Below are 25,753 nucleotides of genomic sequence, written 5' to 3'. Positions count from 1 at the left end.
GTTATTGTTTGTTTTGCTAAAAAGTGAATCAGTCTCCCAGTGTCTGAAGGAAAGCAGACAACCAGGTTTTCCTCTAGGATTTTGCCTGTGCTTAGCTCCATTACATTTTTTTTAATCTTGAAAACCTCCCCAGTCCTTAATGATTAAAAACATACCCATAACATGATGCAGCCACCACTATGTTTGAAAATATGAAGAGTGTTTGTCAGTAATGTCTTGTATTGGATTTGCCCCAAACATGACACTTTGTATTCAGGGCAACATTTTTTTTTGCAGTTACTTTACTGCATTGTTGCAACCAGGATGCATGTTTTGGAATATTTGTATTCTGTGCAGGGTTCCTTTTTTCACTCTGTCAATTAGGTCAGTATTGTGGAGTAACTACAATGTTGTTGATCCATCCTCAGTTTTCTCCTGTCACAGCCATTAAACTCTGTAACTGTTTTAAAGTCACCATTGGCCAGATGCTGAAATCCCTGAGTGGTTTCCTTCCTCTCGGGCAACTGAGTTAGGAAGGACACCTGTATCTTTGTAGTGACTAGGTGTAATAGATACACCATCCAAAGTGTAATTAATAACTTCACCATGCTCAAAGGGATTTTAAATGTCTGTTTTTTAATTATATTTTTACCCATCTACCAGTAGGTGCACTTATTTGCAAGGCATTGTAATACCTCCTGGGTCTTTGTGGTTGAATCTGTGTTTGAAATTCACTGCTCGACTGAGGTGGGGTACATAAATTAGATAGTCATTCAACTTATTATGTGACTTGTAAAGCAAATTTGTACTCCTGAAATTATATAGGCTTGCCATAACAAAAGGGTTGAACACTTATTGACTCAGGAAATTTCAGCTTTTAAGTTTGAATTAATTAGTAAATATTTCTAAAACACAATTCCACTTTGACATTATGGGGTATTGTGCGTAGGCCAGTGACAAATACATCTCAATTTAATCCATTTTAAATTCAGGCTGTAACACAACAAAATGTGTAAAAAAATCAATGGCTATAAAGACTGTCTGAAGGGATGTGACACCTTTATTCCAGTAGAAATTCCATCATTTGGTGTTTTGTTGATGCACCCAATTGAACATACACTATATATACAAAAGTATGTGGACACCCCTTCAAATTAGTGGATTCTGCTATTTCAGCCACACCCGTCGCTGACAGGTGTATAAAATCGAGCACATAGCTATGCAATCTACATAGACAACCATTGGTAGTAGAATGTCCTTACTAAAGAGTTCAGTGACTTTCAACGTGGCACGGTCATAAGATGCCACCTTTCCAACAAGTCAGTTCGTCAATTTCTGCCCTGCTAGAGCTACCCCAACTCTAAGTGCTGTTATTGTGTAGTGGAAACGTCTAGGAGCAACAAAGGCTCAGCCGCAAAGTGGTAGGCCACACAAGCTCACAGTACGGGATCGCTGAGTGCCGACTCACTACCGAGTTTCAGAATGCCTCTGGAAGCAACCTCAGCACAAGAACTGTTTATTGGGAGCTTTATGAAATGGGTTTCCATGGCCGAACAGCCGTTCACAAGCCTAAGATCACCATGCACAATGCCAAGCGTCGGCTGGAGTGATGTAAAGCTCACTGGCATTGGACTCTGGAGCAGTGGAAACGCGTTCTCTGGAGTGATGAATCACGCTTCACCATCTGGCTGTCCGAATCTGGGTTTGGCGGATGCCTCCTACCTGAATGCATAGTGGCAACTGTACATTTTGGTGGAGGAGGTATAATGGTCTGGTGCTGTTTTTCATGGTTCTGGCCCCTGAGTTCTAGTTTAGAGAAATCTTAACACTACAGCATACAATGACATTCTAGATGATTCTGTGCTTCCAACGTTTTGGCAACAGTTTGAGGAAGGCCCTTTCCTGGTTCAGCATGACAATGCTCCCGTGCACAAAGTGAGGTCCATACAGAAATGGTTTGTTGAGATTGTTGTGAAAGAACTTGACTGGCCTGCACAGAGCCCTGACGTCAACACCATCGAACACCTTTGGGATGAATTGAAATGCCGAATGCGGGCCTAATTGCCCAACACCAGTGCCCGACCTCACTAATGCAATAAAAATGTTAGCTAATGATCTTCAGCCCCTCATCATTTGAGTGACAGCTAGCAAGATGCACATTGACGGTTTCACAGTGAAAGAAGGCTGGCCCAGGCCTGCCCAGCATTATCCATTGAGGTTTCAGGGTGTACCTAATGGCTAGGTGACACAGCAGGGAGAGAGAGAGAGCAATGACATACTGCAGATATCTGCCCATATATGATGTAGTACACAATTTTCGGGGGACCCGTTTTGGCTCTTGAGCACTACTTTCAAAACGACTGGCTGTAAAGTATGCAAATCTTCCTGGAAAGTCTCTTTATGATAATGCTGGATTTGATGGCATGGGGTGTTTGTTTGTGTTTGTTTGTGTGAGAGAGGGAGAATTCCTTTTTTTCACATCCCACCACATCCTGTAAATTGTTTTCTTCATCATGCTAGCTAATTACTTTCCAATCTGTTGATGTCTCTCTGCTGCTCGTGTAGGGGAGCCAGTTAGTTTTGATTGGCTCCTGGCTCCTCATGGACAGCAATTAGACAGGTATCAGACACCAGCTGAGACACATTGTTAGGCAACGGATGAGAATGATAACAATCTTAAAACATTAAGATAGGAAATATTGTTTTAAATGCCAAGGTCTTTTGACATTTTGAAGACATTACATTTTTTTTTGTAACTTTCTATTGGAGAGACAACGTGTGTGTGTGTGTGTATTGAGCAAGGTACTTAACCCTAATTGCTTCTATAAATTGCTCTGGATAAGAGTGTCTGCTAAATTACTAAAGTGTGTGTGTGTGTGTGCTGCTGTGATCACCCTGAGTTGGAGGGTTAATGTTTTCCCTTCATAGATTTGACCCTAACATCCCCCAACTCCCATCTCCCCCCGACCCAGTTTGCTAGTCAGACACCATTACTGCGGGATCAGAACACGCACATTGAGAGGGCGATCTGCGAAGCATCTCTACATTCACTTTAAAAAGAATGGAACTTTTCCGTCTTCATCATCTGGGTCATTTGATTCAATCCTGGATATGTAGAAATATTTGGCACATAACTCAGCCCTAATTGATGGAAGTGGGTGTTAATGACTGAGAGTTGAAGAGAGGTAGAAACAGACCAAAAACTGAGATCTGCAAAGAGAGAGATAATTTAGAGTTCTCTCTCTCTCTCTCTCTCTCAGGACCCGGTTACGAACCTGGGTCTCCGGAGTGAGAAACAGTCACTTAACCAACTGAGCCACGAATAGTCAGCAGAACCCAGAAGATGAGGCAGACACAGCAGTACTTAAGACGGTGTATTTAATAAAGTAAAAAGGAGAAGTCCTTAAATACAAAAATGGCAAATCCAAAAGGTGGTAGGAATAGCACAAAAAAGCCTCAAGAGATACTCAAAAACAACAACAGAATTCCACAAGAGCATCCACTCGACAAGAATACACAGAACACTAGGGCTGGGTGCTAACATACAAACACAGAGCACAGAACTGAGGGAAACTAAGGGTTTAAATACAATCAGGGGAAACGAGGCATAGGTGCAAATAATAATGGGGAACAAGGGAAAAAACATAAGGTCAAAAAGCACAATGGGGGCATCTAGTGACAAAAACCCGGAACAACCCTGGCCAAATCCTGACACTCCCTCTCTCTCTCTCTCTCTCTCTCTCTCATTCTCTCTCTCTCTTTCTCTCTGTCTTTCTCTCTCTCATTCTCTCTCTCTTTCTCTCATTCTCTCTCTCTTTCTCTCTCTCTTTCTCTCTCTCTCTCTCTCTCTCTCTCTCTCTCTCTCTCTCTCTCTTTTCTCTCTCTCCTCTCTCCTTTCTCTGTGTGTGTTGGGCTGTTTAGGTCCACGGGGCTTGTTGTTTGAGATTTTGAAATTAGGCATCTAATAATGATGTGCTACATGCCTCCACTGAAAAACCAATGCGTGGAAAAACACTGTGGTTACATAAATGCTCTTTTAGAGAGTTGTTCTTCTTGAATTGTTCCTTTCTTCTCTGTTTGTTCAGGACGAGAAGAACCAGGTTCTGATGACCAACGCATGGCTACAGCTGGTGAGTGGAAATGGTTGAGGACTGAATGACACTGTGACTCATGATGTTCTCATATCCCCCCCATCCCACCAAAAAGGCAGTCACACCATCTCAAGTTGATATGCCGCAGGTGTTGACTGGCACCACCACATACTGTTAGTTGTATATTGAGATGACAATAGCCTGTCCGTATTGTCTCTTGAAATATTGCTTCTGTTAAGTTAAAACTGCTAGTTTCTCTTAGCCAGTCTGAGCTTGATCCAACATATTGGATTGGACATAGAGCTTTGATTGCTTATCCCAATGTTTCCTTGGTAATCTGGAGGATACATGCTTATGGAGAGTTGATGAGGTTGGATTTGTGAGAGGGGCATGCGGTCCACCTTGTCTGGTCTCTACCATCGACACGACCCAGGAGAAGGAGAACAACGCCTCCACTCTCCACAGTCACTACAAACAGACCTCCGTCCAATTTCCCATCAATTCATTTGATTTTTTATCGAGTCATTTACTCCTTTATAGAAGTCTTCCTGACAGGACGTCAGCCTCAATTTTCTAGCCAATCAGTGTCATTGCTGTGTGGTTTATGCGACGCATCCCAGGCGGGCCATGGGAAATATATTTCAATGTCCGTCAACTGGAGTGAACTCATAAGAGACGAGTGCTGTCGCAACCCTTCAGTTGACAGACTGCCAAGACCCAAGCTCAGACTGGATCTTTTATCACAGACAGACTGATCCCCCCCCCCGGTGGAACTTGGTGGAAGACAATCTCAATTGTATCACTTAACTCTACACTTCTTTCTTGTCTTTATTTTGACCTTCTCTCTGTGTTCTGTCTTCAGTACTGGACTGATGTACCTCTTTGCTGTGTGACTATCTCTGATGTGTATCTCTGTCTTCTGTCTTCAGTACTGGACTGATGTACCTCTTTGCTGTGTGATTATCTCTGATGTGTATCTCTGTGTTCTGTCCTCAGTACTGGACTGATGTGTACCTGAGTTGGAATCCAGAGAACTACCCTGGGGTTCAGAACCTACGTTTCCCCTCCAGCCAGATCTGGACCCCTGACATCCTCCTCTACAACAGGTGTGCTCCCACAACCCCCATCTTCTCCCATGATCCTCCTCTCCTCCCATCACCCTCCTCTCTCCAATAATCCTCTCCTCCCATCATCCTCATCTCCTCCCACAACTTACTGATGCAGTCATTTATGATTGATCCTTTCTTTGGATGACTTCAGAGCTGAGATTTGGTTGATAAACCAACAGCAACGGAGCATCTGTGACCTGGCATCAGCCTGCCTGGAGGGACGGGACCTGAATGTGAAATATGTTTATGGCTGTGTTTAGTCTGGAAGTCTCCCGAAGTGTGTGTGTGTGTGTGTGTTTTTGTGCGTGTGTACCTGTGTGTGTTTGTGTGTACCTCTGTGTGTGTGTGTGTGTGTTTTCTCTCTGTGTGAGTGTGTGTGTGTGTGTGTATCTCTCTTTCTGTGTGCGTGTGCGTGTGTGTGAGTTAGCATTAAGATACAGTGGGGTATATGTGTTTTTAGACGTGCACAGTGTTTGGAACAGGTCGGGTTTATTCTGTCTCATCTCTCTGTTCTTAACCCCTTTCTCCTGTTAGTGGGGAAAGCTTACAGAGATGGTATCTACTCCTCTTCACTTTGCCATGTAGGGCAAAACCACAAGAAAATGCACTGGCTAGACCATGTGAGAAAGAGAAATATATGTAGAGAGGTAGGCACACAGAGAAGTGAAGGAAGTTCAGTCCTTTTTTTAAGAGGGTTCATTCATAATGATTAACTGGGGGGGTTCAAGCCCTGACTGCTGATTGGCTCACTGCTGTGGTATATCAGACTGTATACCACAGGTATGACAAAACATTTATTTTAACTGTTCTAATTACATTGGTAACCAGCAACTACTACGACTACTGCTTCTGCTACTGCTAGTACTACTACTTTTACAGATCTGCCCAGCCACGCAATTAATTAACTTGATCTCCACTGTAAAAAGTGCCTAGACATTATCTCCGACATTTGCAAAATGTTTGTAATATTGTAATTTGATCTCCACAGTCTCCTGTATTAATGAATGTGTCGACAGAGGAGAGAGGAATGCAGCTTTTCTCAGCCAGTCCAAATCACCAATCAGCATCAGAACTGGTAAAACAACATGAAATGTAGCTAGTTTGCTGTGTAGTTGGCCAGCAACCTGCAAAGTTCCCGGAATGATCCACCAGCGCTGGATCATGCGTTTAGTTTAGCTTTACATGGCAGTCAATGGACATAGAACTAAAGACCAGAGAACACCTACATTTGCACTTGACAACCAGTGTTAGTGAATGTAGCATCAGGTAAAAAAAATACAAATAATAATAGTAATCTTGCTTTTTAATGCTGGTAACTTGTCGGCTTCGCCTCGTGGCTATGACCACGTCACAGCCATGATAAAAATGCCATAACATATGGACTTGAATGTATTATTGCTTAATTACAATCTCCATGCGCGTACACACCCAACACACCACACCACACACACACACAGCACCACACCATCACATGATCACAGGATTAAGGAGAGAAACAATGGGTATTTAATCCTGATTTTAAAAGCACTGCTGCATTTGCAAAAGGGATTACTTCTCTCCCCTCTTCTCTTCATCTAACCTGCTTCACCCCTCACTCACGTCCCAAAAGGTCAAAGGTAACAGGAAACATACTTTTCATTCATGTAAAATGCGTCTGTTCTTCATGCTCTCACAATTCTTTGGCGTTTACGATGCTGTAAAGAAGTTACATGACAGGTTTGGGTCATTGGTTTGGGTCATGTGACGTAAACATCACAGATGTTGACGAATTTCACCGTAAGAGCAGAGTTAACCTTGTAGATCATGTCATGGCCCTGTAATAGAGGGTAGCTGCCGAGGAGAACCCGTTTCCGAGTGTTGCTGAGGTTTAGCTTCCCCAAAAGGGAAGTTCAAATTTGCAGTCTGCTTCCATGATATCGACACACAAACACATAGAGACACACATTGACACAGCAGACGTTGGTGACATAACATGCGCCATTAAACCGTTCGTCATGAATGCGTAAGCAATAACACGCTAGTCTGACAGCGGTGTATAGCAGAGGAACCCGGTCTCATTAGCATGCTTTTGAGGTGCGAAAACGCAATAACGAATGTATTCACTTCTATTGCGCTTAATTAACGAGAGCCTTAATGAGTCAGTTCAATACATCCCATGTATCTCATCAAAAGGCCATTTCAGTGTGGAGGGTTGTATAGGCACAATGGAAGGATCAACAGCATGTGACAGATTATGCATTATTTTTCTGCATGCCATTTCATTCATTTCCCCTCTGAACGATCCTTTCGCATCTCAGTCGGTCTGGTATTCAGCCGCCGAGGGCTGGGGGATGAAAAGGAAGTTGAACACGTCTCTGATTGCTGTTTGTTTGTGACTCAGCACATAGCAGGATTTGACTTCAATGTCAGTTGATTCCATTGACAAATTGCCATGAAGGAATCCTTATTAGTGTCGTGCTTATAGACACTATGTGCTGAATGTAATGGCATGGGGGTGTGAAAGGCTATATGCTGTTGTATTACACGAAAACAATTCAAACATGACACGTGTAGCTCATCTCAGGAAAAGGTACATTCACACTGAGCATTGTACACACCCACATTTTATTATGGTATTGTACTATGGTACAAATACTATAGTACTATAGTGTTCTTGTGTACCAAAGTAGTATTTACAGTTTAATATCGTAAAAATACTGTGTATATACTATAGTAATTACTGTAGTGTTTTTGTGGACTAAAGGAGTATTTACAGTTTACTATAGTATAAATATTGAAGTGTATACTATAGTAAATACTGTAGTGTTTTTGCAGACTGTAGTATACTGAACTGTTTACTATGGAGTTTTTTTGCGGACATTACTCTAGTATTCACTGAAGTGTTTTTGCGTCCTGTCGTATACTGTTGTATTTACTATAGTATTCTACAACATTCTATAGTAAGTACTACACATGATCGAGGGATAATAGTGTGTAGTATAGTATTCTACAGTACACTACAGTTTACTACACAATTCTATAGTAAGTACTGTCGTAATCTATAGTAAACTGTAGTATGTTTTTCATGTGGGCACTGACAATTCTACAGTGACAAGTACGCACATCTCACGCCATAACCTTGTGTAGATGTGGATCAGCATCAGACAGACTTTAATCACCATTAGATCAGTTACTACATGACCATCTCCCTCATTTGAGAAGGACAGGGCTAAAGTCAATGTTTTCATAGGGCCCATCAGACCAAGGACATCCAAGTCAAGGAGCCAGGCGGGACATGCACACGCCACACAGTAGTGTCTCTCAAATAAATTGGAGTCATTTATAGCAGACGCTCTTACCCAGAGTGACTTACAGGAGCAATTAGGTTTAAGTGCTTTGCTGAAGGGCACATCGGCATTTTTCACCTCAAACTTTCGGTGGTCGGCCCAGCGCTCTTAACCTGCAAGGCTACCTGCCGCTGTGACTATGACCGCAATGTGAACGGACACATTCTGTTTAAAAAAAAAAAAAAAAGAGCGAGATAATCACTCTCTCTCTCTCTTCAAATCAAATCACATTTTATTTGTCACATGCGCCGAATACAATATTACCCGTGAAATGCTTACTTACAAGCCCGTAACCGACAGTGCCGTTTTAAGAAAAAAAGAGTTAAGAAAATATTTACCTCTTCCTTCTCTGTACTGAATATTGTGTGTATTTATACTGGGAACATATGAAGATGAGGCTCACCTTGTCACTACACTGTTTCTCAGTGCGATAGGCTTGCAGAGATAGAGATGGACATATCCAAACTCCAACTCATCAGGCCCCTGGGGCTGTCACCCTGTATGCCTGATCCTAATGATCTGGGAAGGCACATCCAGAATAATGTGCTTGGATAACTTCTACTCTGTTTCACAGAGGCATAAGCCATACTATGTCCTCAGCTTCTGGAGAGAGCAAGAACATAGAACCCTGGCTGGACCTCCAAAGAGACTGTTCTCTTCTTCTTCTCTCTTCCTCTCGGGGCAGACTGGACTGGCTGTCTCTTCTGCCCTCTGGGTGTCTGTTCCTTTCCATATCTCTTACTTCTCTCTTGTTTTCTCTGTGTGTATTTCATTGGGTTTAATCTCTCTGTCTCTCTCTCTCGTGAGCTGCTCCATCTCATTACCACGCGTGCGTGGAGGTGCAGAATGAGGTGTTGAGTAAGTGGAGAAGACAGCAAGGTGACTCACGTCCCCTGGTTGCAGAAACCTGTCACTACCTCCGTTGTTTGTCTGACCTCTGTGTGTCGCCAGAATGCTTTGTCCCCTTTCACTGTGCTCACATGTCTAGGACACATGTCTAGGGCTTCTCTCTCTCTCTCTCTCTCTCTCTCTCTCTCTCTCTCTCTCTCTCTCTCTCTGTCTCTGTCTCTGTCTCTGTCTCTGTCTCTGTGTGTGTGATTTAAACTATGTGCCCCCGCTCTCTGTTCCTTCTCTCAGGGGTATCACCTGTCCCATTGTGTGTTAACGCGCTTCTATCTTTGGGGTGTGTTTTGTCAGTTTCTGGATTATGTTTATGTGTTGTTTGATGTTCCCTGTTTTGTGTGTGTGTGTGTGCATGCGCACTCTGGCACACACACTAGCTGATATGCGTGCTGGTTGCAGTGGAACGCGGGCAGAAGCTTTCTGACACAATGAAGCAGAGGTCTGAATAATTCAATGAGCCAGGGATGGCAGCGACACACACAGCCCCAGCCCCTGCACATGCAGCCCTATCTCCCTTGCCCCACAACACAGGCACACACACACACACACACACACACACACACACACACACACACACACACACACACACACACACACACACACACACACACACACACACACACACACACACACACACACACACACACACACACGTCTCCTGCCCGACCAGCACAGATAACACACTGACACGAACGAGAAATTGATGACGCTACTAAACTCTGGAAATGTAGATCATTCAACCTACTGAGTGGAGCAGGAAGGAGAGATAGGGAGACGAGGGTAATCAGTAAATCCTCTCTCAGGCTCGGCCTGTCACCGCGCTGAATGAGTGTGTAAACCTGAGGACTGTGTTCCCAGGCGCGTCTACTTTAGCGCTTGGGGTGTCTCGTGGTTGTCTGGGGGATAAGTGGTCGTTGATAGGGGTCTGAATAGAACTGTCAGGTGCCTTAATGGGTTTCCACTGCTGGGTTCCACTGCTGGGGATGGACCCCTGACAGAAGGGGAAGCGGGGGGTGGGCCCCTGACAGAAGGGGAAGCGGGGGGTGGGCCCCATAGGACCCGCAGTTTGTGTGTTCGTTTCTGATACTGTGCTACCTGTGCTAGTGACGTTGTGGATGTGTTTTCGTGTGTCTGATCATATCTGATAATGGTTCATTCACACAGGTAAGATTCTATACCCAGTCGCTCCAACTACAACTTCAGTCCCAGTCCCACCTAATCACTGGATCCATCCCCCAGCTCTAACCCTAGCATCATATCTACATCCTGGTTCAACTCTTAACCCTAGCCTCAACCCTAATCCTAGCTTCATGTCCACACCCCGGTTCAACCCTAGCCTCATCCCTAATCCTAGCTTCATGTCCATATCCCGGTTCAACCCGAACCCCTAGCCTCAACCCTAATCCCAGCTTCATGTCCACATCCCGGTTCAACCCTAACACTAGCTTCAAGTCCACATCCCGGTTCAACCCTAAACCCCTAGCCTCAACCCTAATGCTAGCTTCATGTCCACATCCCGGTTCAACCCTAACCCCGAGCATCATGTCCACATCCCGGTTCAACCCTGACCCTTAGCCTCAACCCTAACCCTAGCTTCATGTCCACATCCCGGTTCAACCCTAAACCCCTAGCCTCAACCCTAATGCTAGCTTCATGTCCACATCCCGGTTCAACTCTAACCCCGAGCATCATGTCCACATCCCGGTTCAACCCTGACCCTTAGCCTCAACCCTAACCCTAGCTTCATGTCCACATCCCGGTTCAACCCTAACCCCTAGCATCATGTCCACATCCCGGTTCAACCCTGATCCTTAGCCTCAACCCTAATCCTAGCTTCATGTCCACATCCCGGTTCAACCCTATCCTCAACCCTAATCCTAGCTTCATCCTGGTCAAGGACGGCACGATCGGTTCAACCCGAACCCTAGCCTCAACCCTAATCCCAGTTTAATGTCTACATCCCGGTTCAACCCTAACCCTAGCTTCAAGTCCACATCCCGGTTCAACCCTAAACCCCTAGCCTCAACCCTAACGCTAGCTTCATGTTCACATCCCGGTTCAACCCTATCCTCAACCCTAATCCTAGCTTCATGTCCATATCCCGGTTCAACCCGAACCCCTAGCCTCAACCCTAATCCCAGTTTAATGTCTACATCCCGGTTCAACCCTAACCCTAGCTTCAAGTCCACATCCCGGTTCAACCCTAAACCCCTAGCCTCAACCCTAACGCTAGCTTCATGTTCACATCCCGGTTCAACCCTATCCTCAACCCTAATCCTAGCTTCATGTCCATATCCCGGTTCAACCCGAACCCCTAGCCTCAACCCTAATCCCAGTTTAATGTCTACATCCCGGTTCAACCCTAACCCTAGCTTCAAGTCCACATCCCGGTTCAACCCTAAACCCCTAGCCTCAACCCTAACGCTAGCTTCATGTTCACATCCTGGTTCAACCCTAACCCCTAGCATCATGTCCACATCCCGGTTCAACCCTGACTCTTAGCCTCAACCCTAACCCTAGCTTCATGTCCACATCCTGGTTCAACCCTAACCCTAACCCTAGCTTCATGTCCACATCCTGGTTCAACCCTAACCCCTAGCTTCATGTCCACATTCCGGTTCAACCCTAACCCCTAGCTTCATGTCCACATGCCGGTTCCATCCTAACCTTAGCTTCATGTCCACATCCTGGTTCAACCCTAACCCCTAGCCTCAAACCTAACCCTACATTCATGTCCACATCCTGGTTCAACTCTAACCCTAGACTCAACTCTAACCCTAGCCTCAACCCTAACCCTAGCTTCATGTCCACATGCCGGTTCCATACTAACCTTAGCTTCATGTCCACACCCTGGTTCAACCCTAACCCCTAACCCCGAGCCTCAAACCTAACCCTACATTCATGTCCACATCCTGGTTCAACTCTAACCCTAGCCTCAACTCTAACCCTAGCCTCAACTCTAACCCTAGCCTCAACTCTAACCCTAGCTTCATGTCCACATCCCGGTTCAACCCTAACCCTAGCCTCAACACTAACCCTAGCTTCATGTCCACATCCCGGTTCAACCCTAACCCTAGAGCCAGATTGCGCTGTTCTGTGAAGGGAGTAGTACACAGCGTTGTACGAGATCTTCAGTTTCTTGTCAATTTCTCGCATGGAATAGCATTCATTTCTCAGAACAAGAATAGACTGACGAGTTTCAGAACAAAAGTTCTTTGTTTTTGGCCATTTTGAGCCTGTAATCGAACGCAGAAATGCTTATGCTCCAGATACTCAACTAGTCTAAAGAAGGCCAGTTTTATTGCCTCTTTAATCAGCACAACAGTTTTCAGCTGTGCTAACATAATTGCAAAAGAGTTTTCTAATGATCAATTAGCCTTTTAAAATGATAAACTTGGATTCGCTAACACAACGTGCCATTGGAACACAAGAGTGATGGTTGCTGACAAAGGGCCTCTGTACGCATGTGTAGATATTCCATGAAATATCAGCCTTTTCCAACAACAAAGGTCATTTACAACATTAACAATGTCTACACTGTATTTCTGATCAATTTGATGTTATTTTAATGGACAAAAAATGTGCTTTCTTTCAAAAACAAGGACATTTCTAAGTGACCCCAAACGTTTGGACGGTAGTGTATATAATTGAGTTTATAAAGCCGCATACAAACATGGTCTCTTTTGTTGTTTATTTGAGTAAGGCAGTTCCAAAATGCAGGTGTTTCAGCCTCGCTCAGTGCTTTCTGTGGTGGTGGGGCAAAGCCAGCAGAAAATACGGAGCGTAGCGCTGTGTTCCGTCACTCATGGGGACGCTAGAAAATTCAAGCCCCTTGGATGCTGCCATAGAGTTGCATTAGAAGTGCCCATCCAAGAAGGCTCAAGGTCTCCCGAGCTTTCAAGCGCCTCCAGCAAACAGGCACTGTTGAGGCGAGTGACTCTGAACTTACAATGGCTAGCCCCAAGTCGTTTTTTTGTTCTTGTACAGTTTGTTATTTGCCTCATGACTCCTGAATGCTTTGTTGACTGAGCTTTCTTGTTTACCCAACTGTGGGACAGACTATGTTTGTTCCCACACTCGGGACTCTGACTCTCTGTTGGCCTCCCATCCTATTCTAACCACCTCTCGACGGCTTTGTATTCATGTTACCTGATACAATTGCTGTACAATATGATCTTGTTGCCATCTAATGCACATTCAAATGTCATAAATCAACCCTGCAGAGATCTCCTAGTCCTCTGCCGTGCCTTGATTGTATTTCTGCTGATGATATATGGAAATGTGCATGTACACCCATCTACTGTTGCTAGCCCCAATTCTGACTTCTGACTGTGCTCTGATATCTGCTTCACTGATTTCTGCTCTCAATAAAAGCCGAGGTTTACTGCACGTTAACACTAGAAGCTTATTTCCTAAAATGGATCAATTGAAAGTGTGGGTTCACAGCTCCAATCCAGATGTGTTGGTCATTACTGAGACGAGTGTTTTGAATACTGATTCTAACCTTCCTGGTTATAACCTTTTTCGGAAAGACAGATCTTCCAAAGGTGGGGGAGTGGCAATCTTTACCATATAGCTCTTTGTTGACTGTTGCTGGGTGTTATCGTCCTCCATCAGCACCGGCCTGTACCCTACCTGCCCTAGCTCTCTCCTGGCCCCTTACACTAAGTCTGAATTTATCCTGCTAGGTGACCAAAACTGGGATATGCTTAAACCCCCTGACCAAGTCCTAAAGCAATGGGACTCACTAAATCTTTCTCAGATCATTGCAAAGCAATCAAAGTTTAATGACAAAATATGTCCACGAGGGACCGCTGCGCCACCTTTCTGTTCAAGTGAGCACAGCAAAACAAGAGGAGTCCGAAAATGTATCATATGCTGCTGCATACATTCTGTATATGCCAGGGAGATATGTATACTGTAGCTTAGAAAGTAATACTAAGTGTATGTTGTGTAGTAAGCTGTTAGTAGCCCATGTGCCTCACCCTAATAATTTGGTTTATTTACACCTCTTAATTTCGCCTACTTTTCTGACTTGGTGGTGCACATGTAGCCTATAACCTGTTTTTGAGAAATGTAATCATCAAATATTGTAAGAGCTTTCATTGTCTGCTTATATGCCCCCTTTATTTATCCTACAGTTCTGACTTTGTATGCAGGGAGAACACTGTAAGAACGACCCATGTTCTGAATTCTTTTGCTGTACATTTCAAAAGTGCTGACCAAATAGTTATACTGACTATGTCCGTCCTAGCTCGCTCATTAATGTCTTAATCACGGATTGCCTCTTATCTGCTTGTCTTCCCCTTATGCCATAGTTTGTACATCTCAATTGTCAGTAGAAACCCCCCCACATTTGTAAAAGCAAGTCAGCCATATCAGCTATATTTATTTATAGGCAGTAAATGACAGTGAATGAATGGTTTCGCTGCCAGAACAGGCTCTGCTGATAGCCAGGTGTAGCAGTGGTAAGGTGTTGGGACTGCTGTTGGGACTCTGCTGTTGGGACAGCTTTATGTAGGCCCTAACAGTTTGTGGGCACCGTTAGTTTATGTGTGTGTCAATGTAGATCTGTGTACGTTACTCACAGGGTGTGTGTGTTGACACAGGACAGGTTGTCTGACTGTTTTAACTTCTCTAACTCGGGCTTTAGCTGACCTCTAAACATATATCTAATATGCTCTACCATAGAAATGTGTGTTTACAACAACCCAGTAGTCAGTAGCAGTGCTTCAGCCATTAACAGGCACAGCAGGCGAGCAGATTACTTATGAAGGACGACAGTGGTTTGTTTATTCCCTGACTGTCGCTGCATGTTTAACATCTTATGACATCATCAGCTCACCTGGGCATCACCTCTGGTCCTGTGTTGGCTGGTCCACAGCTAGCCATGCATAACACTTCACTGAACATTACTGTGACAGGTTGGGCTGAGGCAGCAAAGACTCACACGCACCCAGGCACGCACGCACACACCACCCCTTTCCCTCTAGACCTGCTTGTCTTTTATCATGCTTTACTTAACAGGTAGAATGACTTATTTTCTCTCGCTCTCGCTCTCTCGCTCTCTCTCTCTCTAATACACACATACACTCTTTCTCCTTGTATTCTGTCTTGCATCACAAATACATCACAAATATACAAGTAACCCTTTTTGACTTGGATCTGTTGAGATGTCACAGGTTAAAGGGATGCATCGCTCTCTCTCCTTCTCCCTGCAGCGCTGATGAGAGATTTGATGCCACCTTCCACACCAACGTGCTGGTCAATGCGTCGGGTTACTGCCAGTACATCCCCCCGGGCATCCTGAAGAGTACCTGCTATATTGACGTGCGCTGGTTCCCCTTCGACGTCCAGAAGTGTGACCTGAAGTTTGGCTCGTGGACCCACAACGGCTGGCTGCTGGACCTGCAGATGCTGGACGTGGACACGTCTACCTACATACCCAATGGAGAGTGGGACCTCGTGGGTACGATGTGGTTCATCTCTCTCTCAGCATGTATGTCCATGCCTCTGTCGTTACCTCTATAGAGGTGGGTGGGAATGGGGTTGTGGGAGAGGGGGTGGGGCTGTCACCCCAGCCAGTTGCCCTGAGGGGGGTGTCTGCGTATGGGGGGGGGGGTTGTCAGACCTGATGGCACATTTCATGTTTACTCCACACTGCCAGAGAGGGCATGTTACTGGGATTAACTCTGCTTAGCAAAAGGATCACGTGTTTGGGAATGTGTGGAGATCCCCATCCCGTGTTATTTGTTGCCTGTATGTCCTTTGAAATGTGTGGTTCGTACTTGTGTGTGTCAAAGAAAATGTGAACAGTCCATCGTTGTATCAATGTAAATGCAGTGATTTTGAATCCCCCCTCTGTGTTTCTTAATGTGTGTGTGTGTGTGTGTGTCTCCTAGGAGTCCCTGCCAAGCGTAATGAGCTGTACTATGACTGCTGTAAGGAGCCCTACCCTGACGTCACCTTCACCGTCACCATGCGAAGACGAACCCTCTATTACGGTCTCAACCTGCTCATCCCCTGTGTCCTCATCTCTGGCCTGGCCCTGCTGGTCTTTCTGCTGCCCGCTGACTCCGGAGAGAAGATCTCCCTGGGTAAGGAAGGAACGCCGGGAAGCCATCTTGGATTTTTGTATGTTACGGAGTACTATCTATACTGGACTTCTGTCAGGTTTATTAATAGATATCGCAGGGTCAGCAGTTACCTGTAATCTCTTCCAATTGGTAACTTGCCTAAACTGTCAGTCTAACAAGTCAGTTTAGCCAAGAGGTTATAAATCTGACAATCTTATCTCGCTCTACCAGAATTTTGCCGGAGGTACAGCTGACTGCCGCTGTCGAACGCTACTGTACCTAGCAAAAAAAAATGTTATTATCATTTTTTTTTACAAACTACTATTTGGGATCAAAGTATCGATATAATATTGTCCAAAATATTATTGTGATATGTAACTGTATACATATTTCAAATCAAAGTGTATTTGTCACGTGCGCCGAATACAACAGGTGTAGAGTGAAATGCTTAAATGCTTATGTACAGGCTCTAACCAATATTGCAAAAAAGGTATTAGGTGAACAATAGGTAAGTAAAGAAATAAAATACAACAGTAGCGAGGCTATATACAGTAGCGAGGCTATATACAGTAGCGAGGCTATATACAGTGGAGGCTATATACAGTAGAGGCTATATACAGTAGAGAGGCTATATACAGTAGAGAGGCTACATACAGTAGGGTGGCTATATACAGTAGCGAGGCTATATACAGTAGCGAGGCTATAAACAGTAGCGAAGCTATATACAGTAGAGAGGCTATATACAGTAGAGGCTATAAACAGTAGAGAGGCTATGTACAGTAGCGAGGCTATGTACAGTAGCGAGGCTATGTACAGTAGCTAGGCTATGTACAGTAGAGAGGCTACGTACAGTAGCGAGGCTACATACAGTAGCGAGGCTACATACAGTAGCAAGGCTATATACAGTAGCGAGGCTATATACAGTAGCGAGGCTATAAAAGTAGCGAGGCTACATACAGACACCGGTTAGTCAGGCTGATTGAGGTAGTATATACATGTAGATATGGTTAAAGTGACTATGCATATATGATGAACAAAGAGTAGCATTAGCGTAAAAGAGGAGTTGGTGGGTGGTGGGACACAATGCAGATAGCCCGGTTAGCCAATGTGTCGGAGCACTGGTTGGTCGGCCCAATTGAGGTAGCGTGTGCATGAATGTATAGTTAAAGTGACTATGAATATATGATAAAAAGAGGGGTTGGGGAGGCACACAATGCAAATAGTCCGGGTAGCCATTTGATTACCTGTTCAGGAGTCTTATGGCTTGGGGGTAAAAACTGTTGAGAAGCCTTTTTGTCTTAGACTTGGCACTCCAGTACCGCTTGCCATGCGTTAGTAGAGAGAACAGTCTATGACTGGGGTGGCTGGGGTCTTGACAATTTTTAGGGCCTTCCTCTGACACCGCCTGGTGTAGAGGTCCTGGATGGCAGGCAGCTTAGCCTCAGTGATGTATTAAGCCGTATGCACTACCCTCTGTAGTGCCTTGCGGTCAGAGGCTGAGTAATTGCCATACCAGGCAGTGATGCAACCAGTCAGGATGCTCTCGATGTTGCAGCTGTAGAACCTTTTAAGGATCTCAGGACCCATGCCAAATATTTTTTGTTTCCTGAGGGGGAATAGGCTTTGTCGTGCCCTCTTCACGACTGTCTTGGTGTGTTTGGACCATTCTAGTTTGTTGGTGATGTGGACACCAAGGAACTTGAAGCTCTCAACCTGCTCCACTACAGCCCCGTCGATGAGAATGGGGGCGTGCTCGGTCCTCCTTTTTCCTGTAGTTCACAATAATCTCCTTAATATTGGTTACGTTGAGGGATAGGCTGTTATTCTGGCACCACCCGGCCAGGTCTCGGATCTCCTCCCTAGTGTGGCTGTCTCGTCGTTGTCAGTGATCACTGTTGTCGTCTGCAAGCTTAATGATGGTGTCGGAGTCGTGCCTGGCCATGCAGTCGTGGGTGAACAGGGAGTACAGGAGAGGACTGAGCACGCTCCCCTGGGGAGCTCCAGTGTTGAGGATCAGCGTGGCAGATGTGTTGCTACCTACCCTCACCACCTGGGGTGGCCCGTTAGGAAGTCCAGGATCCAGTTGCAGAGGGAGATGTTTAGTCCCAGGATCCTTAGCTTAGTGATGAGCTTTGCGGGTACTATGGTGTTGAACGCTGAGCTGTAGACAATGAATAGCATTCTCACGTAAGTGTTCATTTTGTCCAGGTGGGAAGGGGCAGTGTGGAGTGCAATGGAGATTGCATCATCTGTGGATCTGTTTGGGCGGTATGCAAATTGGAGTGGGTCTAGGGTTTTGGGATAATGGTGTTGATGTGAGCCATTGCCAACCTTTCAAAGCACTTCATGGCTATGGACCTGAGTGCTACGGGTCTGTAGTCATTTAGGCAGGTTGCCTTTGTGTTCTTGGGCACAGGGACTATGGTTGTCTGCTTGAAACATGTTGGTATTACAGACTCAATCAGGAACATGTTGAAAATGTCAGTGAAGACACCGGTCAGTTGGTCAGCACATGCCCGGAGCACACGTCCTGGTATTCCGTCTGGCCCCAAAGCCTTGTGTATGTTGACCTGTTGAAAGGTCTTACTCACGTCGGCTATCGGAGAGCGTGAACACACAGTTGTCCGGAACAGCTGATGCTCTCATGCATGCCTCAGTGTTGCTTGCCTCGAAGCGAGCATAGAAGTGATTTAGCTCATTTGGTAGGCTCGTGTCACTGGGCAGCTCACGGCTGTGATTCCCTTTGTAGTCTGTAATAGTTTGCAAGCCCTGCCACATAAGACGAGCATCGGAGCCGGTGTAGTATGATTCAATCTAAGCCCTGTATTGACGCTTTGGCTGTTTGATGGTTCGTCGCAGGCCATAGCAGGATTTCTTGTAAGCTTCCGGGTTAGAGTCCCGCACCTTGAAAGCGGCAGCTCTACCCTTTAGCTCAGTGCGAATGTTTCCTGTAATCCATGGCTTCTGGTTGGGGTACGTACGTTCAGTCACTGTAGGGACGACATCCTCAATGCACTTATTGATAAAGCCAGTGACTGATGTGATGTACTCCTCAATGCCATCGGAAGAATCCCGGAACATGTTCCAGTCTGTGATAGCAAAACATTTCTGTAGTTTAGCATCTGCTTCATCTGACCACTTTTTTACAGGCCGAGTCACTGGTGCTTCCTGCTTTAATTTTTGCTTCTAAGAAGGAATCAGGAGGATAGAGTTGTGCTCGGATTTACAAAATGGAGGGCGAGGGAGAGCTTTGTATGCCTCTCTGTGTGTGGAGTACAGGTGATCTAGAATTGTTTCCCCCCTGGTTGCATATTTAACATGTTGATAGAAATTTGGTAGAACTGATTTAAGTTATTGTCCCCGATCACTAATAGAAATGTGTGTTTACAACAACCCAGTAGTCAGTAGCAGTGCTTCAGCCATAAACAGGCACAGCAGGCGAGCAGATTACTTATGAAGGACGACAGTGGTTTGTTTATTCACTGACTGTCGCTGCATGTTTAACATCTTATGACATCATCAGCTCACCTGGGCATCACCTCTGGTCCTGTGTTGGCTGGTCCACAGCTAGCCATGCATAACACTTCACTGAACATTACTGTGACAGGTTGGGCTGAGGCAGCAAAGACTCACACGCACCCAGGCACGCACGCACACACCACCCCTTTCCCTCTAGACCTGCTTGTCTTTTATCATGCTTTACTTAACAGGTAGAAGGACTTATTCTTTCTCTCTCTCACTTTCTCTTTCTCACTTTCTCCCTCTCGCTTTCTCTGTCTCTATGTCTGTCTCGCTCTCGCTCTCGCTCTCTCTCTGCCTCTGTCTCTCTGTCTCTCTCCAGGTATCACGGTCTTGCTCTCTCTAACAGTCTTCATGCTACTGGTTGCTGAGATCATGCCCGCCACCTCAGACTCTGTGCCTCTCATCGGTGGGTTCTGTGTGTGTGAGTGTGTGTGTGTGTGTGTGTGTGTTATATACATTATCCTCTGTCCTCTTATGGTTTCATTTGATTGGCTGTGCATTAGTGAGTGTAAAGCCAGAGTGTGTGTTTGTATTAATGTGTGTGTGTGCAAATCTTGTGTTAATGTGTATGTTTATACAGTCTGTGATCCTCTGAGGGCCTCGCTAGGTTTGACTAGCGGTACATTAATAAGTTATTAATGTCAGTGAGGGCTGAGAGCCTATGTACTAGGGTGTCCAATCAAAATCATACAGTACCAATCAAAAGTTTGGACACACCTACTCATTCAAGGTTTTTTCTTTATTTTTACTATTTTCTACATTGTAGAATAATAGTGAAGACATCAAAACTATGAAATAACACATATGTTATCATGTAGTAACCAAACAATTAGCCACCCTTTGCCTTGATGACAGTTTTCCACACTCTTGGCATTCTCTCAACCAGCTTCACCTGGAATGCTTTCCCAACAGTCTTGAAGGAGTTCCCACATATGCTGAGCACTTGTTGGCTGCTCTTACTTCACTCTGCGGTCCAACTCATCCCAAATACATCTCAATTGGGTTAGGTCAGGTGATTGTGGAGGCCATTGTGGAGGCAGCACTATATCACTCCTTCTTGGTCAAATAGTCATTACACAGCCTGGAGGTGTGTTTTGGGTCATTGTCCAGTTGAAAATCAAATGTTAGTCCCACCAAACTCAAACCAGATTGGATGTGAAATGTCAATGGAGCACTGAGCATATACTCTACCAAGCCTTTTTGTTTTCAAAGACCTTTACATTGATTATCAAAAAGAAGGGAGGACCAAGGCACTCTGCATATCATTAATTAACATGCCTTTATTTGTATGGAATATTAATGTAAACAAAATGTAAAAAATCTGACGCATTTCGGCTGCATCAGATTATTTTTCACCATTCCACCTATTCCGCTCCAGCCATTACCACGAGTCCGTCCTCCCCAATGAATGTGCCACCAGCCTCCTGTGATATACGTCCAGTATGTCAGAGTGTCAATCCCTTAATGTTATGATGGAACAGGACGGTGTCGGAACTGACGGACAATGACAATAATACTGTCACCATTATTAGGAGGCTGTGACAAGCCAGGCTCCCCGTGAGCAGAGGATGCGGAGCAAGCCAGGCTCCCCTTGAGGAGAGGAAGAAGGGCAAGCCAGGCTCCCCGTGAGGAGAGGAAGAATAGCAAGTCAGGCTCCCCGTGAGGAAAGGAAGAAGACCAGAACGGAAGGCTGGATGGAGGGAGGGAGGGAGTAGAGTAACCTTTAGGGGCTAAAGTTCTGAGAGAGAACTTCAAAGGCTTCAGCTGCTGCGATGAGACACTCATGATATGAGGGTAAAACGCTCACTAATTCAGCCATCAACTCTCTGGTGTGGAGGCTTATGAGGAGTGTGTGTGTGTCTGTGTCTGTCGACCTATGCAGGTTCTATACATCTTCCTGCAAAATAGTCCTACATTTGTTTACCATGTAAATATCTGTGCATTTGCGCCAGAAACTGTTAGTTGTGTTTATGATGTAATCAATCAGATTTGATGTCCCATTGACCAGCAGGGAGGCTCAGCGCTCAAAAACTTTGAGGAGTCAAATACAAATGAATGATGCCCGTTTTTTCTATGAACTACACAGCGCGTTTGTCTGCCAGTGAGGTATACTCCAGAAGCTGCCTGTACATTTCAGTCTGTTTATACATTATACAGCAGTGTTTCTCACTCCTGCTGCTCGAAGTGTTTGCAGGCTTTTGTTCCAGACCAGCACTAACACACCTGATCCATCAAATCCACGTTGATGATTAGTCGATTGGTTGAATGTGTTTTTTGGGCCTCGAGACACTGAACCACAGTCAGGGTACTGATGAGGTCCCACTATACCCAAAAAGTGGTAACGTCAGCACCCTCTCTCATCTCCCCCCCATACTACCCTTCCCTGGCCTGATCCATCTCTGTGTGTCTCACTCGAACACACTCATGTAGATTTGAGTGTGTGTGTGTGTGTGTGAATGTGAAGCTGCTGACAGGCTCCGATGGGGATGGGCTGGGTAGAGTTCTAAGTGAAGGGCAGTGTTAGTCAGCACTCTGTAGGTCTGTAGGGGCATCTCTGCACTTCCCACCTCCACTCTGCTGGATTAGACTCTGGCAGGACTGCTATCTGGTGTCTTCATCCAACTCTTCCTTATTAGAATCCAACTCTTCTCATGGATCCACCTCCTCCTCTTTCTCATACTTATCTTAATTTGTGTTCTGCTTCCGTGTTTTCCTCCTCTTTTCTCCTGCTCTCTCCCTTACCCTTCACCATACTCTTCCTCTGTCTTTTCTATTTCACTCCACTTCCTCTCTTCCTCCCTCCTCCTTCTCCTCCTCCCTCCTCATCTTCCTCTTCCTTCCCATCTTCCTCATCTTCCTCTTCCTAAGCTGACTAGGATAGCCCTAACCCCTGATCCCACAGTGGGTCATGTGCACTTTGCCCTGCTAGCATTTCTTCTTGTCTGAACTGTTTAGCGGTTGTTTGCTAACAGAGAGAGGGGGGGTGTGTGACTGGCCTGGGAGGCAGCTACAGAGCTGAGATATTTGGGTAAGAACAGTGTTGAGTTAACGCTTGAATGGGGTGAAGCTCCCCTCACATCCCTCCCTGTCTCCCCCCAGTCCCTCCCCTGAGAGAACCCATTCATGATGTGCCCTCAATGACTCGGCACTAAAGCTCGGTGTTGTTGGCCTTCTCTTCTGTTTTACTGCTGTTATTTTATTGGGTTGCTTGATTTTCCACTGATATACAATGACACACTCAACTGGCGACCTATTCCCTATTGAGTGCACAGCTTTTGCCATGACCAGTGCCATTTGGGACACACATTCTCCTTTTTCTTTTGGTCAGTGTCTGTATCACGTGTGATGTTACTGTGTTAATGTTTGATGTGGTTGTGGCTTTTGTTTTGTAGCTCAGTACTTTGCCAGTACAATGATGATAGTGGGTCTGTCTGTGGTGGTGACTGTTCTGGTCCTGCAGTTCCATCACCACGACCCACAGGGCGGCAAGATGCCCAGATGGGTGAGTCTCGCTCCCAGTCTTCATCGTATCCCTCATCATCATTATCGTTATCATCATCGTCGCCATTGTGTGTGTCTCAGTCTCATCCCCCTCTTCTCTCTGTCCAGGTCAGAGTGGTGCTGTTGAACTGGTGTGCCTGGTTTCTGCGAATGAAACAGCCAGGTGAGGAGCGCAAACCCGCTGGCTACCAGTACGGCCACCCTCCCCAGCAACATTCCAGCGCCAGCTCCATCGAGATGGGACCTATGGGCACCGTGATGGGCCTCACCCCACCCCTCTCCCAGGCCCCCTGCCCCACTGGCACTTCCAACGGCAGCATGAGCCTCTACTTCAGCTACAACGCTGTGGAGAGCCCCCGCTGTCCCACCTCCAGCGACTCCGGCGTGGCGTCGGGGGGACTGGCCCAAGGGACCCCCTGCGAGGAGGCTGAGCCCCCAGGGGGAGGTGCTGGAAGAGGGAGAGGTGGAGGGGGGTTGATCTTTACTCCTCCGGAAGTCTTTCAGATCCTGGAGGAGGTGTCGTATATCGCCCAGCGCTTTAGGGACCAAGATGAGGAAGTGGCGATCTGCAGCGAGTGGAAGTTTGCTGCTGCCGTGGTGGACAGGCTGTGTCTGGTGGCCTTCACTCTGTTCTCCATCATCGGCACCTTCACCATCCTCATGTCTGCTCCCAACTTCTTGGAGGCCGTCACCAAGGACTATCTAAAGAAATAGTGTCAATATATTAAACCGTATAGGCCAGTTTCCCCAAACACAGTGTCGTGTCTTTGGCTATGCCGGATTAAGTGATATGACATGCTATTCTATAAAATAATTTCTCCGTAATTAATATTACCTGATTGAGCTAATCATGTAAATGTAATTAGCTAGAGAGTCGGGGCACCACGAAATAATATTTATAGAGCTGTTATCTTCCGAATAAAGACCTAGTAATATTTTACATCAATAGCAGTCCATATTAATCGTCACCTTAATTCGGTCTCATCTGAAAGTTGTAAATTCTTGGTTATCTTCACGAACCCTGGCTAACAAGTTAAATACAATATCTTATGTATTCTAAATTACCGCCCATTTGGAAAAGGAAAATGCTATAAATATTTACTCTGAGCTGCGCTTAGGTAGGTTTGTTGTAGATGGAAGGCCGCGTTGCCAAACTTTGTCCTTTGAAGAATGACTCTGGTGGTCAATTGGATACGTTGTAGTAACGTCGTTGTGTGATAGACGGGATACTCTGTCTGTTCCTTCCTAACCCTTGTTTGCAGGGGCTGTTGCTAACTCAACGGCTAGGCGGTATGACTTCTGTAGTGAATAAGAGTTCAAAGTTCATACCATTTGCAACCAAAGCTCACGCTGATGTTGGCTTCGTTCTGTAGTTATTATCTGAACCATTCTGACATAGGACCGTCGTCCTCACATCCTCGGAACAGAAGGTTATGTTGTCGTCAAGGCTTTATATAGGAAGGGAGAAAAAGGGTGTGTTTCATAGTTTATGTCTCTTCACGTGGGCGGGCCACTGAGTCGGGCCTAATTCACTCATGAAAACCCAAATCTCACATTTTAGAAGCTAAAATCACATTTCATCCCATCACAAATAATTTCATATTCAAACATTTAACTTGAACAACAATTCCATTGAATTCCAACAATTCCAGTGAATCCGATAACTCTGATGTGTAGACTTTCCACTGTAGAGTTTATGTCATCTTATCATTGATGAGAATGTCTCAGATGACAACCGAACTGACATCATATTCATTAAGTACCACCGCATATGTTCAATTGGTCGGATTACTAGAATATAGTTAATTTCCCCCCACCTTCTGATGTTCCCAGAATCTCTGTTAACCAAGGTGTTTGCAAATGTAACATCAGTAGGGTAGAGAGAGGAAAAACCTACCCCCAGGCCAACGTCATGAAAACAGATTAGGCCTAGGTCTGGACTAAGAACCACTTTCAATGGAGAATCTCCATTCAGCATGCTTTGTAGTACAGGACTAGGCCAATGCTGTGTACGGGAAACAAGCCTTACATGTTCTATCCAGATTACTCTGGAGTATATTTGAGAAAATAGATTTTAATGTAAATAGATGTACACTGAAAATCAATGCAAGGATTCTCCATAGTCCCTCTTCTCTGACTGGATCCAGCTTAACTGAGGTTGTTCCTGTTTGTTGCCATGCCTTCCAGTTATCTCATTATAATATCAACTTGACCTTTGATCTTTGGATTCCTGGTCATGCATTCTA

At 45.3% G+C, this 25,753-nt stretch overlaps 1 protein-coding gene across 1 annotated transcript in view; it reads left to right on the top strand.

The window, feature by feature from the left end:
- LOC135544994 (neuronal acetylcholine receptor subunit alpha-7-like) overlaps positions 1 to 24,221 on the top strand; it is a 52,680-nt gene extending 28,459 nt beyond the window's left edge. Inside the window, exons 4-11 of the mRNA XM_064972669.1 lie at positions 4,065 to 4,109; positions 5,067 to 5,176; positions 15,630 to 15,877; positions 16,311 to 16,505; positions 20,326 to 20,412; positions 23,399 to 23,508; positions 23,616 to 23,762; positions 23,793 to 24,221. Coding sequence (XP_064828741.1) covers positions 4,065 to 4,109; positions 5,067 to 5,176; positions 15,630 to 15,877; positions 16,311 to 16,505; positions 20,326 to 20,412; positions 23,399 to 23,508; positions 23,616 to 23,762; positions 23,793 to 24,221 — 1,371 coding nt within the window. The remainder of the gene's footprint in view (positions 1 to 4,064; positions 4,110 to 5,066; positions 5,177 to 15,629; positions 15,878 to 16,310; positions 16,506 to 20,325; positions 20,413 to 23,398; positions 23,509 to 23,615; positions 23,763 to 23,792) is intronic.
- Positions 24,222 to 25,753: the final 1,532 nt, after the last annotated feature.

This window comes from Oncorhynchus masou, chromosome 9 (assembly GCF_036934945.1).
Source record: "Oncorhynchus masou masou isolate Uvic2021 chromosome 9, UVic_Omas_1.1, whole genome shotgun sequence".
Lineage (NCBI taxonomy): Eukaryota > Metazoa > Chordata > Actinopteri > Salmoniformes > Salmonidae > Oncorhynchus > Oncorhynchus masou.
The sequence above is the reverse complement of the archived record's forward strand: the minus strand, read 5'-3'. Positions and strand labels throughout refer to the sequence as shown.